The sequence below is a fragment of the Leiobunum rupestre genome, chromosome 6 (assembly GCF_980474605.1).
Source record: "Leiobunum rupestre chromosome 6, qqLeiRupe1.1.hap1, whole genome shotgun sequence".
Classification (NCBI taxonomy): Eukaryota; Metazoa; Arthropoda; class Arachnida; order Opiliones; family Sclerosomatidae; genus Leiobunum; species Leiobunum rupestre.
The window spans coordinates 47,168,345-47,195,870 of record NC_143389.1 but is presented as its reverse complement, the minus strand read 5'-3'; the positions used below and the strand labels follow the sequence as shown (position 1 = coordinate 47,195,870).

At 39.7% G+C, this 27,526-nt stretch overlaps 1 protein-coding gene and 1 long non-coding RNA gene across 6 annotated transcripts; one reads left to right on the top strand and one right to left on the bottom strand.

Moving 5' to 3' along the window:
• Positions 1–1,167: 1,167 nt before the first annotated feature.
• On the bottom strand, positions 1,168–27,400 carry LOC149941224 (uncharacterized). 3 transcript variants are annotated; one of them, XR_016481168.1, is made up of 7 exons: positions 27,258–27,400; positions 24,133–24,257; positions 23,711–23,936; positions 23,168–23,304; positions 23,015–23,106; positions 21,118–21,283; positions 1,168–1,249 (listed from the first exon to the last, which is right to left on the bottom strand). It is a non-coding gene; the product is annotated as an uncharacterized LOC149941224 (long non-coding RNA). The 3 variants fall into 3 exon arrangements; XR_016481166.1 differs by lacking the exon at positions 1,168–1,249 and having other exon boundaries at positions 20,494–21,283; positions 27,258–27,395; XR_016481167.1 differs by lacking the exons at positions 1,168–1,249; positions 24,133–24,257 and having other exon boundaries at positions 20,494–21,283; positions 27,258–27,386.
• On the top strand, positions 21,739–27,216 carry LOC149941225 (glycine dehydrogenase (decarboxylating), mitochondrial). 3 transcript variants are annotated; one of them, XM_090177563.1, is made up of 22 exons: positions 21,740–22,051; positions 22,117–22,171; positions 22,344–22,731; positions 22,803–22,881; positions 22,950–23,085; positions 23,146–23,310; positions 23,370–23,447; positions 23,513–23,666; positions 23,732–23,928; positions 23,998–24,094; positions 24,162–24,267; positions 24,332–24,552; positions 24,619–24,846; positions 25,055–25,197; positions 25,299–25,500; positions 25,593–25,672; positions 25,756–25,938; positions 26,003–26,262; positions 26,325–26,528; positions 26,587–26,651; positions 26,717–26,797; positions 26,862–27,216. In XM_090177563.1, the coding sequence occupies exons 3-22, from the start codon at positions 22,372–22,374 to the stop codon at positions 26,979–26,981; spliced, it is 3,159 nt and encodes a 1,052-aa protein (XP_090033689.1). In that variant the 5' UTR covers positions 21,740–22,051; positions 22,117–22,171; positions 22,344–22,371; the 3' UTR covers positions 26,982–27,216. The 3 variants fall into 3 exon arrangements, with proteins under 3 accessions (XP_090033690.1, XP_090033689.1, XP_090033688.1); XM_090177564.1 differs by having other exon boundaries at positions 21,739–22,171; positions 22,324–22,731; XM_090177562.1 differs by having other exon boundaries at positions 21,740–22,171.
• Positions 27,401–27,526: the final 126 nt, after the last annotated feature.

The window sequence follows — 27,526 nt, the reverse complement described above, 5'->3', positions numbered from 1 at the left end:
CTCTATACGCGACAAGGACTTCCAGTCCATTCTCTCTCTATATCCTCAATTCCTTTTGTGTGAAAGCGCCACAGACCATTGAAAGACGCTAATCTAGTTGCTTCGTTAAAAGTACCTCAGGGTCAAAACATGGTCACCGCTTGAGAACATGTGGTAACTACCTGGTTTCCTTACCGTATTTCAACTTTCATCTCTTCGGCTTCGCTTCTACAATTATTTTTACAGCCAATATAGCTCTACCCTGCTCCGCCTCTTCAAGTATATCTTCAGCCTTTGAACTGATCCAATCTCCAGCCATCATTTTAAATTCAGCCTCTTCCCAATTGACTCTCTTGTTTCCCGCTCTCTCTGTCCATTAGTTTGGTTACGAAAGTCCCACGACCCTCAATTTCCGGCGAAGATTTCGCTGATAGCAAAGTTGGACCAGAGGGTCAGAACTTTGTAGGATACAGTGGCACAGTCTTTGCCGAGAATTTAGGGAGGTTAACTGGTATAAGGGATTTAATAATTAACTTATAAATGTTTAAGACACAGTCGTTTAAAGATAATTTGTTAGAACTTTGAATTTCAATTTCTTATATTTAAGTAATAATAATAATCAGCTAGGCTAATACCCAAGGCACCACCTTAGGCCTAAGTCAGCAAGCGACTTTTAAAGCCATTAATTTAATTAATTAACGCGTAGAAGGGTGGTGGTGGTGGCAAGCCCTAAATGCCACGCGAGCCAACAGCTCCCTACACTAAATATTACAGTTAACCTCAACAAGGGGAAACCGAAGAACTCGGTGGAAAACCCCTTAAACTCAACGCAAAAAGAGTTGTTCCGAGTTTTCACCCAGTGCCACAAGCTGGGATCGAACCCGGCTCCTCTTGCTGCGAGGCGAAAGTGCTAATCACTCCGCCACCCCACGGACTTAAAGCCGTATTCCTTTAGCAGTATAAGAATATGATAAAACATTCCTGTTATAAAGCATTTTAGTTGTACGACCCTTTAAATTTTCTAGCTACATGAGACTATTTAAGCCCTAATATTATCTTTCTTGTTGTATTTTTATACAAGTGTTTTGTTATTTTATTACCCAACCATGTGTTAGAATCACCCTCTTCCCAGTATTTGTCGCTTTTCGTACACATCTTGATTTCATTGTGCTATGTCTTCTCCTCTCTCTATTCTTCAACGAAAGTGAACTATTGAATACGCTCGGGAACCATGCGGGGACATGTGCCACGTCAAAGTTTCCTCTCTTTTCTACAAAAATAACATTCAATAATATTTCATTTTTTTCGACCATCAATTATCTTTGATTGATCCACCTATCTCAAGCTACCATTAACATTTCACTTTCATCAATAAGAAATAATAATAGTAAATAAATAATAATAATAATCAGCCAGGCTAATACCTTAGGCCTAAGTCATCGAGCGACTTTTAAAGCCATTAATTCGGGTGGATGGGTTACAATGTGTAGGAGGTGGTGGCAAGCCATTCATGCCACGCGAGCCAACAGCTCCTTTCACTAACTATTACCGTTAACCTCAATAAGTTGTAAGTAAATAAGTAAATACAATAGAATTGGAGTTAATTGAAAAATACTCAAGCGTAATACTTATTCTACGCATATATGATAAATTAAGTATATTGTATTTCATTCTATAAAATTTAATCTGATGCTTTTTGTTAAATATATTAAAATAAATTCTTGTTAATTTTCTAAATTATATTAACAATTCTTTAAATTAATCAAACTTTATTTCATTGTAATTAAAATTTGTCAATATAAATTTCGTATATAAATGTAAAAATAATGTAAATTTTGGTTGTATAATTTTGAAATGTAGTTTCTATTTATTTGGAAAATATATTGAAGTATGATAGAAATTTAAAATGTAATTTTATACAATTTTGGTGATACATCGAGTAGAAATTTTATAAATATGGAATTTAAACTTTTGAAATTGTTGAAATTAAAAAAAATGGATTTTAGGTTTTTCATACTCGTTTATTTTACGGCACACATTTTTAATTTTTTATTATCTTTTTCAATTTTCATACTTTTAATCTGAATTAATTATTTTCTTTTAAAATATATCATTTTCAATTTGATTTCTTTAATTTTTGTCTTCAATATTTTGTTAAATGAGATTTTACGGAGTTAATTAAATTTTTCAATTTTTAGATTATTAACCATTCAAATATCTAAATTCCCTTTTTGATTAATAATCGTCAAATGGTGGCCAACGTGTCCTATTATTCGTTTTGACAATATTGATTTAAATTGACAGCTTTGGTTTTCAGTTCATCGCGTGCTTTTTTGAAATTTAAAAATTCCAAAATAGAGGTGTGCAAAAACCATATTTTGGGGATCGAATCGAACAAAGAACATTTATTTTTTAGCCACGTCAAATACCAAATCGAATATTTAAATCGTCGAATAGTTTGTACGAATATTTTTGAATAAAAATGTGGTCAGTTAACTTAAATACCAAATAGTATTTTATATACCAAATAATTGGACGTATTGCTTTTGTAGTTTTAGTTGAAGTTTTACTGTGCTCATCTCGGGTTCAATTCTTCAATAATATATATTTGGGCTCATCTACAACTAAAGAATTTAACGTTGGACTAGACTCATGATCTGACTCACTACCGTCATATTATACTAAGTTCGCGTCACAACGACAGCTCAAATGATAATCATACTACTTCTTTATCACCGCACATAGAAAACAAGGGCGTATTTAAGGGGGGTTCAAACCCCCCCCCCCCGAAATGCTGATGACTGGGGGGGGGGGGTACCTAATAAAAAGCAGTGAAACTTCCGTCAGCACCCCCCCCTTGAAATTTTCCGTCAAAACCCCCCCTGAAATAAAATAATAAAATCCTGGATACGCCCTTGAATTTTAAAATGCCAATAAGAGGATATCAGCAGAGATTGAATACTGTCTTTCACGCCTAAAGAAAATTTATGGTCTGAACTCAGCTTTCATATTAGGCAAATGTTTGTTGATAGTTAAATGAGGCGGCACTTGTACATAAAAATAAGTTAATCTAAGTAAAAATCACTAATTGTACCATAAAATGTTTATATTATTTAAAAACTCAAGACAACTAGTTTTTACACAATCCAATGGATTTGTATGTATTAGTTTCACGTACAGTGTCACCGATGCCGCCGTGTCGTACATAGCTCCGATTTAATTTCGGTCGGTTTGGGAAAAAACACCAGGCTGCGGGGGGCCGCCGATTTTTTAAAAATCCTCGGCGGCGTTGATTTTTCGGCGGCGGCGGCGTGAAGGGGAAAAAAATGGCTTCCCCCTATTGAAAATATAAAAAAAAAATTCCAAAATGTAAAGAAAAAAAGTTGCGTAGAGAAACTCAAAACATTACGGCGACGGGAACAATATGTATCGGCGGCGCGCCGAATAGTAAAGCCTAGTTTACACTAGGGCGAAAACGTCGCGATGGTGACCGTTGACGCAAAACTATTGCATTAGGCCTAACGGGAATTTTTTGCGTCAACGTTCACCGTCCTAACGTTTTTGTCCTAGTGAAAACTAGCCTTTAATGAGAAAATATCGGCGACGGCGGCGTTGGATCGTTGGCGCTAGGCTCTATACATAACTCTTTACCAGTTAGGGTTATAAGTTTCAACGATATCTAGTTCGACGCTACATTTACCGGCCTCGGTTTCCCCATATAAATTTTAAATATGAGCCCAAGAAGTTAATCATTTTTCCATTTAAGCGGTTTTTCGAGATTTTTGACTTAAAATCTACTTTTTTTAATTTAATTATATTTTTAGTTAGTACTGATTTACTGATCATTTCTGAATAACGTTTTCGGTTTCATTAAGAAATTTAAAAGTTCAATTGATACAGGCGCCATCTAACTACCTTATTTCCAAAACCAGGTACCTCGAAAAATTTAGTTTGTCTAAAAATTAATTAAAATGAACGTTTTCGCGTTTCGCTGACTTATTTCGAAAACAAGGTAACTCTAAAAATTCGGTTTGTCTAAAAATTAATATAATGAACGTGTTCGCGTTTCGCTGACTTATTTCGAAAACCAGGTAACTCGAAAAAATTAATATAATGAACGTGTTCGCGTTTCGCTGACTTATTTCGAAAACCAGGTAACTCGAAAAATTCAGTCTGTCTAAAAATTAATATACTGAACGTGTTCGCGTTTCGCTGACTTATTTTCAAAACCAGGTAACTCGAAAAATTCGGTTTGTCTAAAAATTAATATAATGAACGTGTTCGCGTTTCGCTGACTTATTTCCAAAACCAGGTAACTCAAAAAATTCGGTTTGTCTAAAAATTAATTTAATGAACGTTTTCGCGTTTCGCTGACTTATTTCCAAAACCAGGTAACTCGAAAAATTCGGTTTGTCTAAAAATTAATTTAAATGAACGTGTGCGCGTTTCGCTACAGTATTTCCAAAACCAGGTTACATGAAAAAATTCATTTTCGATAGTTGTAACATAGTTATAATATCGGGGGGATTGTGTGTACTTAAATATCCGTTACATCTTGTTTAATATTAAAAACATTTTATTGTACAATAAGTGGTTTTTACTTAGGTAAACTTAAATGTTTGTTGGTCTCACTTTGGGCTCAATTTTTCACATATTTGAATTCAAGCTCAAGAGTTAAGGAAATATAGGATAGTCTCGTCACGAGCTCATGGCTGTTCAAATATATTTTAAGGACTCGTTCTCCAATTCGCGTTTGGTCTCAAATTTGAGAAAAGCCCGTGCAGCTATGGTTGTATTTGCCCAAATTTTTTTTTTTTAAACATAGGCATTAACACGTAAATTGTTTTCTAACAGGGTTGCCACAATATTCTCAGATTCATATCCCTAACTATTCCCTGACCATTTTAAGTTATTTTCCCTGACTTTTTAAGGCCGAAATTAGACAGTTTTTACCCAAGGTGGTTTTTACCTCTCCGAGTGAACTTTGTTCCCTAGATTACTATATGTCTGTCTGTGCTGCGAACGCGTTCGCCGTACCGGGGCAAAGTGTAACTTTTAGATTTATAAGAAGTTAATAAATTTAATAAACTTAGATTTCAGTACAAAAGTTATTTCAACGTTTAAAATCTTTCAAGTATCTAAATAATAATAACAGAATTTGCCATAGATCTAGAGTAAAATTACTTTAAAAAAGTGTCAAGATAAAATTAAATTTCCTGACTTTTCACAAATTCTTAAAAATCCCATTTGTAAATTCCCTGGCGTGTGGCAATCCTGTCTAAAAATTTAATATTTCAATTTTTGAGATTGTTATCGAAGGGGGGGGGGGGCGAAAATATGTAATTGTTCCATTTTAACTCTTGGGTTGCCAAATTAATTTTAGTTTGTCGTATTGAAATATGTAAGGAAATGGAATAGATCAACATAAATCACGGAGGAGCAAGCTTGCAGGGGTATTTTACAAAATTTACAAAAAGAATATGTATAAAAAAAAATTAAAAATATATAAATATACACAAATTTAGAAAACACAAAAATATGGATTCAGGAGTTACATAAGTGGGGTGGCGGAGTGGTTAGCACCTTCACTTCGCAGCAAGAGGAGCCGGGTTCCATTCCAGCTTGTGGCACTGGGTGACAACTCGGAACAGCCCCTTCTGCGTTGAGTTTATAAGTTAAAGGGGTTTCCCCTTCCTTAAAAACTTGTCGAGGTTAATGCTAATAGTTAATGTAGGGAGCTGTTGGCTCTAAGGGCTGGTCACCACCCTCCTACGCATCGTAACCCGGCCACCCGAATTAATGGCTTTAAAAGTCGTTTGATGACTTAGGTCTAAGAGGGAATACGTTTTTAAATTTGGCACTAACTAGAAAATGTTTTAATTCTTAATACGAATGAATGCGTGAATCTTTATTTTCCAACTGCCCAACTTTTACATCAGGGAGGAGCTAAGCTCACAGGATTATTTACATTTTATAACAAATATACATCAAAATGAAATAAAATGAAATGAATAATAAAAGAGATATGTAACAAATATTTACAAAAGAATAGCTCAAAAATCTTATATTAAGTTTGAGTTTCTTTTCCGCGCGGTTCAATTTGACCACCATGCTTTCAGATTTGATTTTGTGTTGCGCAGGTAAAGAGTTGTGGTTTCTTTGTCTAGAGCGTATGTAGGAAAAGCACCCCACCAGGAGTTATGGTAATTTCTCTACAAATATGTCGTGGTGTACGTTAACTAAAATGTAATATTTATTATAGGACTAACTGTACGTTAAATATTCGTTATTAGAGATACAGACTAAGTTCATCCTGTATTATTTTTAAGCAAGCCAAGTGAAATTTTAGCTAGACCCCAGGACCCGGACTGGCCCGGGCGGCTAACCGGCGCGTGCCAATTTGTACAATGAACCGTTGAAGTTTTTCAAATCAATTTCTTTGAAGATCTATAAAATTCGGTTTACGCGCGCATTCACCAAACCATTTTTAGTTTTAAACCCTTTGAACCAGGCCCGGACTGACCTGGGCGGCTAACCGGCGATCGCCGGTCAGATCGGGGCCAACTCAAATTGGGGCCAAAGTGGAAAAATTTGGCATTAATGGAAAATGAGGCCAACACGATTGCATAGCCGGTGGGGCCAACTACTAGCCAGTCCGGCCCTGCTAGACCCATACCGTTATAAATGCTTTTCTTGAATAAGAGTAATTTTTATTGGTGTTGTTAATTTTCCGGAAAAATAAAATCCGGAAAATTTTCCGCAAATCGAAAAAATTAAAAATTTAAACATAAATTACTTTTTAAGGGTATTTAGTGTTTTTAACTTTTTATGGATAAAAATGTCTAATATCAGTAAACCTACTACAAAACAATAATATATAGTGTTGCATTGTTAATCAGTTTAAACTAAAGTCTTGATAGAGGTTTAGTTTTACTTTTAGATTCGAAAAAATGAGGCGAAAATGCCGCTTTATTTAAATTTGTAAACAATATATTAGACTTATCATGGAATGAAAACTTTTTTTATTTTTTTTGGAAAAATACGAAACATTTTCCGGAAAAAAAGGCCTCGAAATCGTCCGACTTACAACACAATTTTTTACGAATCGTGGAAAAGAGCGTATCATTTGAAACGGAGAGTGGCAACCTCGTTTGTCGGAGGCTGAGCGAAAGAGCCGCGATACGGTGAGGGGCGAGTTTTCTTTTTCCAGGACTGGTAATTATTAAGGGGGAAGATCCCTTTCGAGTCACGAACTCACTCGGCAGTAGGGCGCGAAAGCGGGGATCGGGTTCGGTACGCGCCGGGACGCTCTACGGCTGAAAGCGTGGGAGCGGGCGAACTGTTTGGCTGAGGGAGGGGTATAGGCTGCGATGATGTAGGGCCGCCGTCTGAATACACATACATCAGCGACAGCGCGCTCGAGACGACCAAAGTGAAAGAGCAAATAAACAAACGTCAAGCGTATTGCGGCAAACTGTCACGCGACGGTTTCGCCGGAATCTGCCGTTTTCGCGCCTCGATCGCGCTCTTTTGGCAGAAACGCCGCTACCACTTTGGCTTCGAATCGAGATCAACCGAGACCCAGTTGACTAAAGCTACGAAAACAATCATTTTCTTCGGGAGATGCATAGGCCCTCACCAAAATCTGGCATGGGGAAATTTGGTTAAAACTTGGCTCAACAGGAAGTGACTAAATTCTACATAGCGTCCGAATTCGTTTGGTCGACTAAAAAGCCGACTCAATTTTAGACAGCATAGTAATTAAAATTTTGAATAATATTTATTTAATTGATTATTTCAAGTGTGCGTTAAGCCTAGACTTAAGCAGACTGTTTTTCGAGTGATCACAGGATGGTGTTTGTCCAAAATAGTCGACCTAACTGTTCGAATATTTAAATGGCCGTCTTCCAAGTCTACTAAAAAGGTCGGTTAAGAATCCATAGTTATCTCTCCACTTAATTAATTCTGGCCACTTCCGCTAAAGCCTAAATTGGATTCGCCATTACAAGCGTTTAGCCTATTTTTTCCAAATTAAAGGATAAAACCTTTACTCTAAAAGGATTTCAACATTGAAAATCTATTTCTGTTAACAATCTCTAGAAGACCAAATATAATATAAATAATGAAGTTAACCCATATACATACACGGTGTTTCAAAAGGTTATGCAAACATTTTAGTAGGCTGCAACAAGCGCAAAACCAAGCAGCAGGGACTTTAAATACTGTTTAGGTTTACTTTTTTTTACGCTGGTTACCTCTATTTGTTTACAAAGTCCGTTTTCACCTATCACACGAACCCAAACCTTAATGTTCGTGTTTTCCCGCTGCTTGGTTTGGCGCTTGTTGCAGCCTACTTCCAGGGGCTAGTAGGTTACACTTTGAAGCTCTCTGGCGCTCTTTAACTCATCGTAGGTAAATGGGGGAAAAACAGGCATACTTCTCAACTCACCCCCTACAACTCCTTCAAATTTTTGCATAACCTTTTGAAACACCCTGTGTATATAGGATAAAAAAATATCTTGAAAAAGGCAGCGACTGAATGGGTGTAAAACTGTCGAAATTGTCCCGGGCGCATCTCCTTCCAGGAAAAGGGCAAGACGAGAGCCTGGACAGGAAGGAGACAACTCGAGATGAGCCCCGTTTACGTAATTGGCGCGTCCTGATAAGAGTCGTAGAAACGGGTGCGCGCTTCTTACGGAGACACGGTCGTTCTACGGGCGTTTGTTTCAATTAAGTGGCCCGACAAATTTGACGCTTCGACGTGTGCGGTTCGGAGCGGGATCGGCGTCGAAGAGAAACCCACCGGGGCACCCCAGCACGTGCGCCCCTGCCACCCCACCCGGGGACGGCTGGTGACACGCTACGAAGCCGGTCTGAGAGGTCCAGTCTGCGCCGCCGACTCCTCGACTGATAATCGCGGCCCATATTTAAAAAAGGCGAGTCTCTGCCGATGATTGTCGCCCGGGCTTCCCTAATAACTATCGGATACGGCGAGGAGGGGCGCCACCGTTCAATCGGAACTAATCCCGGCGGCTTTGCAGTTCACCTATTCATTCACCCCAACACGCTCCTCCGGCTCTTAATTCTCTCCATCTCGCGGACATTTTTCGTATTAATAAAAATGATAAGCCGACGCGTCGTCGACCACGTGCGCTCGAGAAGCCCTACTCTCCGCCCGCGTCCGCCAAACGAGACGCAAAAAAACAAGGTCGAAATAGCGCTTTTAAAAATGACATAATTGGACCGCCATTTTAAATATAGCGCACGCGGGGTTCTATGCCTCGGAAATTCTCATCTTGCCGAATTAAGTGACACATTTCGCGATAAAGTGTGTCAATGTCACCTAAAATCGTACAGAGGGACCGTGTAACTATTTCATTAACTATTTTTAGCGGATAGATATTTAATCGAGCATAAATAGGTCTAGTCGATCCTTTGGTTCCGGTGGTATGGAATAAATCAGATACGCACTAACGATGTAATTCAGATTTGGAAACAAGGGCGTATCCAGGATTTCATTTCAGGTGGGGTTTAAACTGTAAACCCTCTTTTTAGCGTAAAAGCCACTAACGTTTAGCACTAACCAGCCTTAAATACTGTCTTGATGGGAAAAAAGGCGGATTTACAACAAGTCCGATACAATAAGTATTATAATAACAATAAGTATAAATATGCCCAGCGAAATCTACTACTAGCAAGGACGATAACGCGCTACTCAGTTCGAGTGAGAGTCCGAGTCGGAGCTTGGTAAGATTGTCAGTAGGTCGTTTCTGTTCCCGGACTAAAAGTGTACTCTTTTTATCCTAAAACATTTTATTCACCTGTTCCAGAGGTGATAACTACTCCGCCCCATTATCTATTGCAGCGGTTCCCAATTTTTTTTTTGCTATGGAACCCTAAATTACCCACCTAATTCTGGCGGAACCCCTACTAATTTTTTTTTTACTTATCTTAAAAGACTCTTGACACAAACAAAGATGGCCGCGTTGAAAATTATCTGTCGAGACTATCGACGGACACGTTGAGGCCCTAATCCGGTCACGCTAAGGGGGGGGGGGAGGAAAAAAGGAGGGGGTCTTAGTTTTTGCGTCCTCGCAGCAGCGTTAATCGCGTCGAAAAACGTAATTTTTAAGAACCAATGAGATTGCAGTATTATTTGCTTTTATTAAAGCGGAGGAGCATACCGGGGGTCCCAACGGGTGGAATTGGAGAAACGCTACAAATAATCTCGACATATTCATTCTCCCTGAGTATAAATAAATACATTCTTGGTTTTATATACATTATAATTGTAATAATAATCATCTAATAATTGAAATATACTGAAAAGAAGTATAAAAACAACATTAAAATTGAAGTAAAAATACTCGATGATTCTCATTTTTTGCCACAAGTCAGGTTTCCAATAAGTCAAATTTTCCATAACTCCGATTGGCAATACACTTGTAATAAGTCAGATACGTTCAGCATAGGACTACAACGCGTAAGATTCAAAATTATCACTGAAACAAATGACCAAAATGAGCTGTAACAACGTAAGGGCCAGTTGACTGATAAAGCCGTCACTCCTCGTATAAATCAAAAATATAAGCCGGTCTTATAAGAGTGACAAGAACAAAGCAGCGAGACCCCCCCCACCGGAATATAACAAAGTGGGAAGAAATGCGTCGAGAGGGGGGGGGGCGCTAAAATGATGTACGAGTAACGGAGTTTCGGTCCTAAACGAGCTTACAAGTCGTTGATTTCCTTTCTTAATAGAGTGAACGAGGAGGGAGGTGGATAACCACGCGCGCGGAGGGGGGGGGGGCTCTGGACGCGAAAAAAAACCCATCATCATTTGGCAGAACGCGAGAAGATATAAAGATGTATAGAGAGACAGAATGTTTGTAGGCGCGAAAATGGCGCGGTCGGGTCGACAAGATTCTCGCGATACAAATCCCCGAAGCGTCCCTCGCTCGTATCATAAAGAAATGAGGCAATTGGAGAAGAGAGGAATTCGGGGGTAAAAGCGGAACAAGAAGCTAGGGAAACATTTCAAACGTTAAATTACTTCAGCAGATGTACTCAAGATTTACGTCTCTTCTCGAGTTTTTCGTCGGAGAGGAAAAAAAACTCGATATTTTTTCTTGTCGCCCTCGAGGAACGGGAGAACGCCGCTCGAAATTAAAGACGCGAAGAAGGGAAATTTGTAAGTTTTACAAGGGTCGACCTTATATAAACCCAGCGCCCTCGCCGAAAACGTCCTCCTCGAGATGAAGGAACTGGGAGGCCCACCGAGAAACTAGAGAGCGAATTTCGTCCGGAACTTCAAAAGGAAAAAAGCGCGCTCTTCTCCTTTCCGCGACAGCCTAATTATTGACGATTTTCTTTCAAAGTAGAAAGGGAGAAACCGAAACTGTTATACTTCTACATTCGTTCGCGTTTAGTGAAGTCAAAAAGATCGCCGCGTTTGACTCTCGCGATGAACAAAATCGGCGGAAACGTATTTATTAGCGCCAGAATATCTAAGTAACCTCGCAGCGCCCGCCATTCGAATAGTTAAGGAAATAGCGCTTCGGAGGAAAGAAGAGTGAAGGCTAAACTAGATTGTAAATCAACTTGACAAACTAGTAGAAGGTTCGCGTACGGGTAAAGTCGGCGATTGTCGAGCGTAGAGTAAAGGTCTACGCGGTTCAACGCGACGAAGGGGCCGGGCTCGGGTTGGAGGCGCGCACTCCTTTTTCTCGACAAACGAGGGTTCGTCCGTGTCGTAATGAGGACTATCCGTCTTCTTCTCCGCGGCCGCCACCGCGTGTCCGAATCGGAATAGACCTCATCCAGAAATCCCGGCTCGTCTCTCACTTCCGAATTGAAATGGGCCGTCTAGGAATGACCAGATGTAAAAAGTTCCAACACCTTGAAACCGCGCCGCATTCCGACGCTGGGCGGTCAGCCTCTACTTAAGGACAACCAGACATCGTCTGCCCTCCCCAAGGAGCAGGCTGTCCCGCCTGGGCGACCATCGTAAAAGATGGTCTCCCTTTTTACATCACGGCCCGAGGTTATCCCTCAAAGACCATATTCCGTCTCCACTCGTTCTTTGACGTTTTAACGGTTAAGAAAACGTTTGTTCCTTTCTGAAGAGGACGGTCCGTGTATTCTTTCAGATCAGGCCGGGTTGGGATTCTCGTTGGCTAAGAGGGAAACGTTATTTTAGACCCTAAGAGGTGACTGACCTCGGATTTGTACCCAAAATGGAATATCTTACAGCGTTTTCCATTTGACTGCTCTCGAGCGCTCTAGATCGCTCTGATCAACATTTTACGTTCCATTTCCCGCTCTCGGGTGCTCCGAGATCGCCCAAAACCGATCTGCCAATTTCGACAGATCGAGATCGAGGTTGGAGCAAATTTTTGCGTGTTCCTTTTATAGAGTTTTTGGCAAAACGGCAGACCAAGACTCGAAAATTCATATTACTAGCAGACGGAAAACCACAAAACGCGGAAATATGCTAATGGGATGTTCCATTTGCGGTTTTGCTCTAGTCAATTGGGGCGAGATCTATGACGTCAGAGACCAATTAGGAGCGAATCTCGAGCAATCAAATGGAAAACGCTATTACTTTCCGACTTCACTATTTCATTTTAAAAGTGATAAATTTAAATAGACGCTAAAATAAATTATATTCGTTTAAAAATGAAAACCGTCAAAAGGAAGGGTTTTTAAATTAAAAACGCGTGAATCTCGATGATATCGCTTATTTTTTCATCGCACGTGTAATTATTTATTCTGATCATAAAACAGAATCACGCGGGCTTAGCAATATGTATCTGCATTTGTCTTAGCCAATAAAATGATCCCTTCCGAACCAGCGCGTGCCAATTTGTACAATGAACCGTTGAAGTTTTTCAAATCAATTTCTTTGAAGATCTATAAAATTCGGTTTACGCGCGCATTCACCACACCATTTTTAGTTTTAAACCCTTTGAAGTTTGAACTAACTATTTTTAAGCAATATAAATCCGAAGAATATCTAAATTCTAATCGACGCCAAAAAATACAAATATTTATAATAAATAAATTTTTACCAGCGTCAAAATAAAATGGTAAACGCGATATATTTCAAAATCATTCGTAAAAAAAGAAATGACCAACCACCTCGAAACCTCAAAAGTAACACACGGACACAATACGCGTTTAGACCTAATACGTAGATCTACAATACGCGAATAAATCCCCATCCAAGTCGGAAAGTCACGTCACCCAAACTTTCGCGGGATAAAGGAATGATGAAAACGGAAATATTGGTGAGGGCGCCGAGCCAGATAGAGGGGGGGGGGGGGCATTGAGAGTGGCGTATCGAATCGTATTCCGTGGTTGTGTAAGATTAAATATATATTCGGGAAGCGAGAAGCGAGGGTGGCAGCGCGTCTTCTCTACCTTTAATAATAGTCGGGCTGTTGGCGAACAAAAGGCAGATAGGCCCATAAATCATGAGGCTCGATTGGACGGGATTAGAAGCCGGACCATATTAACTGCCAAGAAGAGAGACCCCTTTTCCATAGAAAGAGGGACCTCGACGACAACCATTATTATATAGCCGAGCGCGCCTACCCGCTTTACCTATTACACCGACACCGTACCCCGACCTTTACCCGACACCGCGTCCGAAAGCCGAGCGACGGGGTAAAGGCTTCTCCGACCCCTTCGAGGACGAAATATCCGGTAATAAAGTCGCGGAAGGACGAGGAGTAGTTTGGTCTCTCCGGAGGGATATTGGCCGAATAGGAGTATAACCGAGAAGACCAATAAAGAGGAGGGCGGCTGATGGGGCATCTATAGGAATCGGAATCGGGACAATGGACGTTGAGAGAGAGAGAGTGGGTGTTTGCGGTGGTGACAATCGGGAGACACCACAATTTGTTCGACAGCCATAATCATTAGGAGAATCTTCCGTGTCTGTCTCCGCGGACATTCGCGGGCGGCCGCCCACAATAGGATGAGATTTTCGCATTGCAGTAAAAATGAGAATCAGCGTCGACTGGAACCCGGAGGCGAGGACGTAATGGCCACACTTTCCCTTTGAAAGGCAAATTTCGCCAATTGGCCATCAACGGGCGTCTTATTGGATAAATTTATTCGGGGAGGACGCTGATTTGTTCGCCGGGAATTAAAAGAACCTAATTTAGGGACGGCGAATCTATTTGGGGCTTTGGAGACGGTTTGCGGGTTTAAGAATTTGCGAAACTATTCCGTATATCAATCGAGGGGCTTGACAGATTTTGTATCTCGACAAATTTGGAAAATTAAAAAAGGATTTCATTACGGCATAGAAATTACCGTATTGTATAGCACGTGATTTTATACGGGTTTTAAATTTAAAAAGTCACGTTCGATAAACGGATATTTCGGAGCTTTTTGGGGAATGATTTTGAGACGGACTTTAAAATTTAAAAGTTTTGCGTATTTTGACAAATTTTCGACACTTCGATTAATCGATTTTAAATACATTCAGTCAGATATTCGGTTTTAATTGACGAATCCCGAGAAGGTTTTTCGTTCGTATGGAAAAAAAAGCAAAAATTCGTATTCAAATTCAACGAAACATAAATATAAATATAAAAACTAAACTAACAGTTAGCGAGTTGTCGAGAAAATGTATAAAAATCGAAAATTCTAGATCGTATAATATCTCTTGATTAAAAGTGATCGTTCATCGTGCGCTATTGAGAGAAACTTCAATATTTTTTTCTCTCGCGGGAAAAGGCGACGCGCGGAGGATGACAAAAGAATTCTAGCAATCAGGGAGCCGTGTCGTCCGCGCCGGGATGAAAAGGAAAGATTGACCACGTCCTCCTCTCGAGCTTCTTCTCTCCTGTTCGCTCCTAAATCATTCGGCGAGAAGCTACGGATATATTTACTCCCGAGGGGAGACCATTATGGAGCAAAGAGAGTATACATTTTGGGAAGAACTACTATATTCTAGGTCCGGATCGAGCCCCTTAGCGCCATCTATACGCGATCCCTTCAACCTCTTTATCCCCTCGGTTTTCCCCGGGGTACGAGCAAAGGCCTCCCGAATAGGTGCTCGCCGCTTTCAACGGCGCTGCCAAGTAACCCTCGGCGGAAGGTATAGGCGGAGCAATCCGGCTTGAAAGAAGGGGAAGAGCGCCGCGAAGGGGAGAAGAGGCGCGAGCTAATCTTTATTATTTTGGCAGCTGGCGCCGAGCTCTATCCATTCCTCGGGCCTGTCTTTGACGAAAAGGACAACAAGCCAGCCCTGGCAAGATAAACAGCTTTTTCCTACTAGATCAGGCCCGTCTTCGGGGCGCTTTTTTCCCCGGTGGCCGCCGAAAAAAGGAGAGCGACTCCCGAGTCTCATTTCGCCAATGGCTGCGACGATCTCTCCTCCGACGAAAGAAGAAGATCAAACTTTCTCGCGTCTCCGTCGCGGCCAAACGTACAAAAGCCCCGAGACCCGGGTAAATATTGCTCGAGCCCGAAGATAAATAGCGAGATATTAATTGGGGGAGCCTCTTTCGTAAACAACGCCCTCCCGACGCCCAAACTACGCTTATACGTGTTAGAAGTACATTTCATTTTATCGTTCTTCGGCTTCAATATTCATCGTTAGCAAACTGAAGAGAAGAAATTAGATGAACACGCTGTATTTGACTAACGCCGAGCGAAAATTAATTGGAGTGGGGGGGATGAGATGAAAAAACTTCCGCCTACCCGCCAAAAAAAAAAGAAATCATCTGATCTCGAGTTAATTTTGGTATTGTTAAGAAATGTTCTTCGCCATTACGACTCCTCCAAATGTTCCACCTCGAAACATAAAAAGAATCTCGAGGTGATGGAGACGAGAATAACGGAACCACGCATCGAGAAGGATAATTTGTTGTGTTACTTTCCTCGTTTGTCCGCTAATGGGATAATTATTTCATTTGGGCCCGCAGTTTGATCAATTATAACGCGTCAAAAAGCGCCTAGCAACGACAACACCCGACGAAGTTGACAACGCGACCGAGCGCGACGAGAGGGTACAATCCGCGGCGATCGGGACTGGGATCCGGCGAACCTCGCTATCCCTCGGTATAAAATGAAGCCGAAGGCCCCGAAATAAAAGAGCGTAGCGTCGGGGGTGGCGCCGAGGAGGCGGAATGTGGCGACTTTTCGCTGAGCCAGCAGCCATCAACGCGCGCGGGGGAGTATCCGAATGAGCTTGAGGCAATATTTTGCCAGAACAAAGATTTGAAGTCGGGAAAAATCTCCCGCTGGTCTCTCTCTATTTAATAAGCCTTTTATATCGGTCGGCTGCTTCCCTCTTTTGGCGCGGATCTCGTAAGCGAACAATAATTATTTTAGCGACGGAAATGGGATCAGCGGCGGCGACGCGAGAGGAAGGGACAAACGCAATTCGATCTGGGAGGCCCTCTTTCGTTCAACGGGTCGTTTACGGCCGCCAAATTTCCGCTTTGTTCGATCAAGCGAAATTTTTACGAGTGACAAAGTTTTTCCTCCGTTCCCTCTCAATTTCGCCTGTCCGAAAGTTCACTTTAATCGCGTTTAAAAGGTAATTTCATTTCTGTCGGTTTCACAGAGGTAGGCGAACCGATAGACCAAACTTTAAAACTGATTTAAAGCTCCATTTTTACATTTAAATTATGCCATAGCGTATAACCAAAAATAATAAATTAGTTAATTTGAGAGATAAAAAATCTTTTTCGACAACAAAACACAACATTAGCTTATTATAAAGAAATAATTAGAATTAATTTGAATAGCGAGTAATTTTCTAGACGAATCTTGGACTCCATCCAGCCCAAAGACTATATAACGTTTCGCTTACTAGACAGGCGTGTTCTATGGCTCAACTTGCATACCGATTGTGGCTCCATCTCGACGCTGGCCCAAAATTTCCCCTAGCTTGAGATGTGTTACTAGTGGCGCCTCTAGCCGCGGGTATAAATATTACCCCAGCTTTTACAGTGCTACAGAGGTGTTAACAAGTTTTTCCTAGGAACACGCCTGTCTAGTAAGCGAAGCGTTATATAGTCTTTGATCCAGCCTACTCCCGAAAATCAATCTCTGTCCGCAAAGCATCGCGAAATGCGGTGAAAACACTTGTACAGGCGCGAATAGATCAATAATAGGTCCAAACTTTAGAATGAAAATATTTTTTTATTTGACGAAAATATTTACATCAATACATTTTTTTAACTATTCCAAATTTGCTAAGCCAATAAAGACCCGATTGAAGCCGTTCGTTAAACAAAAACTACAATCACGAGAAATAACGTACGACGTAACTAAGTAAGAGAGCTTAATAAGCGAGCTGGTGAGATCAAGGCAAACCCCGTCATCCGCAAACGACGTCGTCAGTAGTTAAAACCCTTCGCGTCCCGCCGCCCTAATCCCTTTGGCCACCGCTTCGCCATCATCATCAATAGATGTTTTACCGAAAGACGAAAGAAGGAACGGAGAGGCACGAATTTATACAAGTTGTCGCGACTCTTTGGATAGCGGTTCTCTTGATTGAAGGACTCGGCGAAAACAAGCCTTTCGTTCCGAGAGGGTCGGCTGATAAGTCCCTTTATACGGCCGGGTGCCCCACCTAGCGCCACCCCTTCGCGAGGACGCGCGAAAGGAGAAATCGCTCAATTTCGCCGAGCGACGGGCCAGCGAAAGTTAACGCAATTGTCTCGAAATCGAGTGAAACTTACGAAGCAAAAGCGAGCGCGCCCAGTCAGATTTGGCCACAGTCGAGAGCGCGTCTATAGGCGAAAGCGTCTCAGCGCGGAGTACGGCCAACGTTCGATAATCCCGAAGGCCATCCGAGAATGCACTATAGTCGCCGAACGAGCCTATTCAGCGAATAATATCGTCAACCTCAATCAGCGGCGCGATTCGAGCCCCGTTTCGAGCCCCCGTCCTCCTACCTATCGCTATTATTACGTAAGAGATTATAGAATTTGTATTACGACGCGGAGTTTCTGTAAACCTTCGGAAGATATAGTCACTCTGGCATATTTTCGAGTGGCCTAATGATGTAACAATGGCGGGGGATATACGGCGCTCGTTCTCGAGTAGGACCGACGGAGAATGCCCTAAAAGCCGGGTGGGCTGGAAGGAGGCGGATTTTCTAGTGGTAACGGAAACGGATCCGGAGAATTCGCTGCCAGGGCCCAGCGTAATACTGCCGAACCCGATGGAAGCGGAAGTAATTTCCTGTCGTCGTTTCGCGATGGTCGCCGACTCGAGTTCAACGTAAACAAGCGGATTTAAAAAGCCAGCCACGCGAGATTAGAGTCTTCTCAAACAGAAACGACGATGAGATTGTATCCTTTTTGTACACCGTATTCGTTTCCGCGGATACTTCTTTTATTTCTAAGTATATATTTACGGATCAGGATGAAAGGGTTGCGAGGGGAAGAGGGCAGCCTATGAGAGCTTTAAATACGACACGTTTCGCAAACAGCCGCTCTATTTAATTACGGAACTACACGCGTACAGAAATTCAACCTAAGTAGGCGTTGGCTAACTTTTCCAAACGCCATAATTTTATTTTTTTCGTGATCAGTTAACGCGTGTAAATATCTCTCAAACCAGCTAACTAGCTTCGTTAAAGCTAGGAGCAACAAACACAACACCCCACACAAGGAGAACGGAACCCGTCAAAATCTCTACGAAATCCCGAAATCCCGTACAAAATAATGGCAAGTGTCCGACCTCTCGGAATGAGCTTACCTGAAGTCGTTGAACGAAGGGAGTTGATCCCGTAGAGTATCATTTAATACTTTCAGTTTTTGATATACACACAGTAAAAGTTCTTTAGTGCCGATATTTGGGTTATCATAGTTTGACGCCCTAATCAATATCGCCTATATTTAAAATCTGTTACCAAATTTTTAAAGACTTAACCTTAGTTAAATATTCTTGGTGATTGGAATTTCTTCGCATTATGTTATTTTAAAGAAACTATTCAAAAAAGAAATAACGTAGTATTCAAATACTAGTTTCGAAATTGGTCCATATCATTTTTTTCTTCGTTTAAGGGAATTAAATGGGTATTCAAAAGGACTAAATGTTAGAACATAACATTTTTATACCTTTACCACCAGGACTGGAAAAGGTTTATTCTTAGGGCTCGTTCCTTTTCAATACCCCAAAAAGTATTGTATTAAACATGAAAGAGTAAAATGGGTCTAAAATAATTGATTAGACCCTTTTTAGTAACGAAATGGTGTGAAATAAATTAAAAGTCCAATTTTGGTCGTTTTATAAACCTTTATTTTTAACAGTGCAGAGGCACACTTATGAGTAATTATGTTACATATCGTTAAAGGATGTATCTCAATGGGTAGCTTTGTATTTCGAACGCCACCTAGTGGATATACATGGTGTTTCAAAAGGTTATGCAAAAAAATTAAGGAGCTGTAGGGAGTGAGTCGAGAACGAGGGGTAGTTCACTCCGCGAACTCGGTGTACACTGTCGTACCTCTGACTGTGCTAATAAGAGTTTGTGAACTCTTAAAAATCCGTACCTTTAACAGTACTAACAAGGAGAGTACCCGAGGTGTTTATTGCCGATTTTGTTCAAAGTCGGGCGTAATGTAGACCTATATGAAATATGAAATTTCCCAAAAGGAGACGTTGCACTACCCATTCGATTTGCTATGGCAACCGAAAATGTTTTTGATCACTTAAAACAATAAAATCCGAGAGTGTCTTACCCCTCGGTTGAGAAGTATGACTGTTTTTTCCCATTTTCCTACGATGAATGAAAAGAGCGCCAGAGAGCTTCAAAGTGTGGCCTACTAGCCCCTGGAAGAAGGCTGCAACAAAGCAGCAGGGACTTTAAATACTGTTTAAGTTTATTTTTTTACGCTGGTTACCTCGATTTGTTTACAAAGTCCTTTTTTACTTGTCACACGAATCCAAACCTTAATGTTCGCATTTCCCTGCTGCTTGGTGTTGTAACCTATTTCAAGGGGCTAGTAGGCCACACTTTGAAGCTCTCTGGCGTTCTTTTCACTCATAAGGGGCGTAGGAACCAGGGGGGGGGGGCAAGGGGGGCAATGCCCCTCCCTAGAATTTTGCTGGGAGGGGCAAATAATGGTATTGCCCCCTAGAGCTCCAACTTTTTGGTCAGTTGAAATCTTCAAAAGGCTCAAATTCTCATTTTAAAAGCATAAAAAACTTATAGAACCTCAACTGTGTTTAAATTTCAGTCTTTTCCCGCCAATTTACATAGTAGTAAAATGTACACGTGCATTCGGAGAAGTTACGCTCCATTAAAGATTCAAAACTATTCTCCAGACCCCTTTTGGTTTCTCTTTGCCCCCTCCAACTTCTAGAACGTTGCTACGCCCCTGTCACTCATCATAGGAAAATGGGGGGGGGGGGGAACAGGCATACTTCTCAACTCACCCCCTACCACTCCTTCTCATTTTTGCATAACCTTTTTAAAAACCCTGTAGGTTGTTTTCTGAACCTAACAAAACTATCACTATATCTCCGATAGTTCCACCGTTATTAACTTATTATGCGGATGGACAAAACGCTTAACAAATAACCAACGCGAATTCGGTGTATAAATCTACCCGTTGAAGTACCGCGTTTAGCTACGCTAATTTATGAATCCATAAACGTTAGATAGAAAATAAATTGTATAAAAAACGGCCCGCTTTCAAGCCCTAGTCGCCATCTTGACTAAATACTTGATGGAGAGTTCAGTACAGCGTTCGAAAAAACATTCGCGAATGTGAATGGAACTCGGAAAGGGCGGAATGCCTCATCAATTTGTGGCACCTTTCTCTCAAAGTTTCCCATCGCGAGGGCATGCGAGCGTTTCTTTTCAGGAAGGGTGGCCACAAAGGTTATACACTCATCAATCGTCGCGGGTAACGCGAGGAAATAAAAAAATCACACTCCCCCCAAAAAAAACGTTATAACGAGAGACTCAAAAGTCGGACATCTTCAAAGGCGGTCCGGTTACTGTCCGAACGTTAATGTACCGGACAAAAAGTCTCGAAAAAAACTCGCATGTGCGTACCGACCGTCAACGAGTCACCTAAGACTCTGGCAATATGTTTTATGGATCACAGCCTCCCCCGAAACTTAACCAGAATGTTATTACGGAAAATATTATTTTACCAAGGTCCAGGGCCTTGACTAATACAGGGACCGTGTAGGAAGGGTCGATTGCTAAATGAAAACCAACTGTACCAACGTGAGTACCCGAGAGTTGGATTAATCCTAGTAAGATAAGGTAAAGTTTGTAGCCAGATGAAACCTTTTCTCTTACCGTCTCAGTGTCCCCCTATAAAAAATATTGCGTGTAAAGAAAATAATTTTTCAAAGCAGGGAATGTGATATTTTTTGCTTATTTTTTCTGATTGATTGGTTGACCCATTTCAAAAGGTATTCCTGCTTTATTTCTAAGCTCGCGTAATCTTAGCTCTGACATTGTTTTTTCTATTTCGGGATGATTAATTAGTCGCCTCTACAGCCCAGGACCAATCTCTATTTGTTTAGGTTATTATTTCGCGTTTACTATACGACATCCTAACAAAAAACACCTGCTATTTACCTCGAAATACCAAACCGCGGCTTAATTTATGAGATTTTCTTTGGCCAAACGGAAAAAAAAATTGGCTAAAATCAACCGTAAAATTTAAAGATAAGTTCGTATTTTCCACGAAGCCATTAGTTTTACTCCTGGCCTTGATTCTATCCCTTATCTTCCTAAAATATTGGTAAATGCTTATCAGTGACAGTTACCAACCGCTTTATCGGAATCCAGTTCCTCCGAAGCTATTTTGAATGGTTGCGTAATATTACGAAAGCGTTCTATTTTAGGTATTGCACGTGTTCACTGTATGCTTTAAAATTTTAATAAACATATAATAAACTTATATATATTTGTATATATTTTAATGGGTTTATGGTTCTAAAGCTTGGCGTTAGTCTTTCTAAAAACAGGTCTTAAATTCCCGCGTAACAAGGACGACCAATCGGATTCTTAGAATGTCATCTGTTCCATTGACGCAACATAAAAGGGGGGCGGTAATGCCCGGGAAAACGAAGGGTATTTTTTTCTTATTATTGATCGGTATAATCAGGGAACGTTGAGGTATAATTTTATAATTTCAGCGGTAAGCCGAGTACGCGCCGTCCTTACGAATGAGTTACGTAATATTTACTTGAGGTAAATAAATTTACTTTACAATTAAAGCTTGCAATTGTTCAAAATTTCTTAAACTTAAATGCAATTTCATTTTTTAATTTATTATTTTTGTGAAAATATATGAAGTTATTTAAAATACTAATTTGTAATGCATGGTTAACTTTTACTTTTAGAAAATTTTTATCTGTTTCAGTGGGGCAATAGGCTAGGAGGTATAAAAAATGTTTTCAAGAGCGAGTGGTGTAAGAGGCAGATGTACGCAGTTGGCCAGCATCTCATTAGGAGGCCCTCGAGGGGAGTGCCTAAACTATACATTAACGGGACATCACTGCTCTTTGTCAACGGCTGTCAACTTCCGTAATAAATGTGCGACTCTAAAAACATGGAAGCTAGCAAAGAAGCAAAAAACAAATTTTCAAATAATGAGAACATCGGTTATACAAGCTCAACATTTAGACCACGCGAACGGAGAACCAAACCCCGCAGTGTCAGTATTACCTAAATTAGATAATTTTAGTAACCGTCACATTGGTCCCCGTGAAAAAGAGATTTCTGAAATGCTTAAATTACTGGGTGTCAAAGTAAGGGCAATACTGATTTATCAAGAAAAGTTTGTTTACTAAAATGTGACTCAATGATTTTGACAATTCAGTCTCTGGATGAAATGATAGAAAAAACTATTCCCGACAATATAAGACTCAACAGAAGTCTGAACATGGAACCCCCAAAAGGTAATTTAATATTATTTCAAAAAAATATAGTGTTTTTTAGAGTTTTTAAACAACAAAACTGTTTATAGGAGAAAGAGAACTGATAGAACACCTCAAAAAAATTGCCCAAAAAAATAAGGTTTGGAGAAGTTACCTCGGAATGGGATATTATAATTGTCACACTCCCCACACTATCTTGAGAAACATTTTTGAAAATCCTGGCTGGTTTGTAGTTTATCCCGCAGGCTATAAAAAAAAATTCACCTGTTAATTTTTTTAAAATAGGACAACGCAGTATACTCCTTACCAGGCTGAAGTTGCCCAAGGAAGACTGGAAAGCTTGCTGAATTACCAAACAATGGTTACGGATCTCACAGGTTTAGATGTAGCAAATGCGTCTCTTTTAGATGAAGGAACTGCAGCTGCGGAAGCAATGGGAGTCTGCTATAGGTATGAAAATAAATATAAAAATCTTTTGAAACCAGATACATGTAAATTTTATTTTGCAGGCAAAACAAAAGGAGAGAGTTTTTTGTTTCTGATCGGGTACATTTACAAACGTTGGCTGTGTTAGAAACAAGAGCAAAGTACGGTTGTCAATAACTATTAACGTTTGAAAATGCGTAATTCCGCATATTCATATACACCATAGAGCTATGGGAATGAAAGTTTTAGTTGGAAATGTTGAAGAAATGGCGCAAGCAGTCACCTCTAAGAAGTTCTCTGGAGTTTTGTTTCAATACCCCGATACAGATGGCCAAATATGTGATTTTTCTAAAGTTGTTGAAGCTTGTCACGCAAATGGGGTATATAATGGAAATAAGAAAATACTAACAAACATTTCACTTACGTATTTTACTTTTAATGTTAGACTCTAGTCATTTGTGCCACAGATCTTTTAGCTTTAACAATATTAAGACCACCGGGAGAATTTGGTGTTGATATAGCAGTGGGAACCACTCAGAGGCTAGGAGTTCCGCTTTATTATGGCGGACCACACGCAGGATTCTTTTCAGTGACGTCTTCTCTAACCAGGTTGATTCCAGGAAGAATGGTTGGAGTTACGAAGTTAGTATCTAATTATGTAAAACAAAACTTTTAATGTTTGAGAAATTAATGAAAATATTTTTATGAAAGGGATGCATCGGGTAACCTCGCTTATCGTCTAGCATTGCAAACGAGAGAACAGCATATAAGACGTGACAAGGCTACCAGCAATATTTGCACAGCTCAAGTAAATAATCTTCTATATAACTAATTACTATATAATACCTAAAAAATCCTGATAAATTTATTGATAGGCACTGTTAGCCAACATTTCCGCTATGTACGCTGTATATCACGGGCCAGAGGGTCTTAGAGATATAGGGAAGAAAGTTCATCACGCCACCCAAATTCTAGATAAAGGTAAAACCCAAATATTAGTTTTAAGTTTTCTTTTACTATAAATCCTGATATAAACACTAAACAGGCTTCAGAGAATGCGGGAATAAAGTGGTATACGCCCTATACTTTGACACACTCAAAATAAAACCTTATATGGGAGCTAAAGCAATCAAGAAAAGAGCGGAAGAGAAAGAAATTAATCTGCGATACTTTGAGGATGGAACCATCGGTTTGTCAATGGATGAAACTGTGGAAGAAAAAGATTTGGATGATCTTCTGTGGGTTTTTGGATCCAAAAATACTGCGGTATATGGCATCATTTTAGACTAATTATCATGTATATAATTATCTATAACGTTGTTATTTTTTTAGGCTGAAGTTGCTTCGCTATTAGAAGCTGATAAAGATCCATCCCTAATAGATACCCTATTTCGTAGGACTTCCTCTTATTTAACTCATTCAGTATTCAATCGGTACCATTCCGAAACTGAGTTAGTAAGGTATATGAAAACTTTAGAAAATAAGGATATCTCTCTTGTGCATTCTATGATACCTTTGGGATCGTGTACTATGAAACTTAACAGTACAACTGAAATGATGGTAAATTTCAATTTAAACTAACTTAATAAATTTTTGCGACCTGTAGCTATTTGCTTACTAATAATTGTAATTCTCTTTCGAACGCTAACTTGAAAGTTCCCTAAAATGTAGGTTTCTTATTTTTCCCATAAAAGAAAACAGATAACGGTTTTATAAAAATTCTAACTCTAACAGATAAGATAACGACCTTGCCATTTTATCTTTTTAGCCCTGTTCGTGGCAAGAATTCGCCAACCTTCACCCATTTGCCCCTATCGAACAAGCTGAAGGTTATCAACAATTATTTAACCAGCTGGAAGCAGATCTGTGCGAGATAACGGGTTATGATAAAATTTCATTTCAACCAAATAGGTTCGTTACTACATATTGATAAAGCAATCCATTTTGCCTGTTTTGGCGCAATTATCATTATGGAAAATAAATTAAAATTGTAACTTTAATTTATTTGATAGTGGCGCCCAAGGAGAATATGCCGGCCTTATGGCTATCATGTCATATTTAAAAGCTAAAGGAGAGGGCCATCGTAACGTTTGCATAATACCAGTCTCAGCTCATGGCACCAATCCAGCTAGTGCTCACATGGCTGGAATGACCATAGAAGCTGTTAACATAGGGAAAGATGGAACTATGGACATGAATCATCTTAAAGTCAAAGTAAATTTGACCTTTTGGATAAAAGATTACTTAACCGCCCCCCCCCCCCATCTTGTTTATCTAATTGGATATCTTTGATAAAAATATTTCAGTTAGAGAAACACAAAGATAAGTTAGCTTGTTTCATGGTAACATATCCATCTACCAATGGAATTTTTGAAACTGGCATAAGGTATTATTATTATTATTATTAAATATTTTAAGTGGATATAAAAATATTAATGTTATTCTTATAATCTATTCATAATTATTAAGAGAGGTTTGCGAAATGGTTCACACTGCGGGTGGACAAGTGTACTTAGACGGAGCCAATATGAATGCTCAAGTGGGTCTATGTAGACCGGGTGATTATGGATCTGACGTCTCTCATTTAAATTTGCATAAAACATTTTGCATTCCCCACGGAGGAGGAGGACCTGGCATGGGACCCATCGGAGTGTAAATATCTTAATTTTACCCATCTATAAAATTCAATTTCCAATTTTAATCATGTATTCTTCAGAAAAGCTCATTTGGCACCCCATCTACCCTCACACCCCATTATAAATCCTATGGCACCATACGGAGACAGAGCTCGATCATTTGGGGTTGTAAGCGCTGCTCCTTGGGGATCTTCCGCTATTTTGCCCATATCTTGGGCATATATTAAAATGATGGGGCCCTTGGGTCTGAAACGGGCAACTGAAGTTGCCATTTTGAATGCTAACTACATGAGCAAGAAACTTGAAAAATATTACAAAATTCTTTTTAGAGGGCAAAAAGGTAAATTGAACGTAGCCCATCAGCATTTTCGCATCTAATAAAATAAATTTTCTATCAAATAGGTTTTGTGGCTCACGAATTTATCGTAGATGTAAGAGACTTTAAGAAAACAGCCAATGTGGAAGCTATGGACATAGCAAAGAGGTTACAAGACTATGGCTTCCACGCTCCCACAGTTTCGTGGCCAGTTTCTGGAGCTTTGATGATAGAGCCAACTGAATCAGAAGACCGCGGTGAATTGGACCGCTTTTGCGATGCTATGATCAGTACGTTTATCAAATGAAATGGAAAAATTTGAAAATTAAGCACGTTAATTCAAACTAGATATCAGAATGGAGATTAAAGATATTGAGGAAAGTCGTATGGATTCGAAAATAAATCCATTAAAAGTAAATTGAGACATAAATTAAGATTAAAATTGAGAAATACCCTTAAAATTTTCAATATTTTTTAGCTGGCACCCCACACTCAGAGAGTAGTGTGTTCATCAAAATGGGACAGGCCATATTCTAGGGAATTAGCAGCATTTCCCGCTGTAAGATTATGATCATAATAATAATGAGCTAAGCAAATAACAATTTACATTTTGTCTACTATAGAGTTTTGTCAAGCCAGAAACCAAATTATGGCCAACGGTAGGTCGTATCGATGACATCTATGGGGATACCCACTTGTTTTGCACTTGCCCACCCATGGAAGCTTACACTTCAGAAAATTAGTTATTTTTTTGTTTTTACCTCAATAATTTTAAGTTAAAATTTAACAATTCCAACCGCGAATAATATATATATATATTGCTCAAGCATAAGGTTTACACTCGTTATCAATTTTATCAACTTGCACTTATTTTCAACTGTTACCAATGTTGCTGGTACTTAGTATAATACGAAAGATGTGATAATAATACGGTACTTTTAACATTCCAGCAAAATAAAATTATTTCATTAGCGTTAATTTTTTTTTATTTCATAATTAATTAGGCTTAACAAACTTACCCAAAAATTGTTGAGAAAAAATGCGTTTTATTTTTCAACCAATTCTTGTATAAAAGCCATTTCTTTAAATAAATAGGGTACAACTGGCCGCATGGGGGCCATATTCAATTTGTTCTGAAGCACGTGGTGAAGGAATGAGAAGTGGGTCAGAAAGAGGGAGAAGTGGTTTTTGCCCAACCAATTTTTGGGTTGCGATTTATAAAAATAACTTTATATTTACATATCATGGTATATAAAATTTATTTTCCAAAGAAAAAATTCAACGGAAA

Bases quoted from the DNA above. Each gene is read 5' to 3' on its own strand.
- LOC149941225 (XM_090177564.1), top strand. From the start codon at position 22,372: ATGTTTTCAAGAGCGAGTGGTGTAAGAGGCAGATGTACGCAGTTGGCC. The intron at 23,667-23,731 runs GTATATAATGGA...TTTTAATGTTAG, and splicing joins AAGCTTGTCACGCAAATGGG to ACTCTAGTCATTTGTGCCAC. The intron at 26,798-26,861 runs GTAAGATTATGA...TGTCTACTATAG, and splicing joins AATTAGCAGCATTTCCCGCT to AGTTTTGTCAAGCCAGAAAC.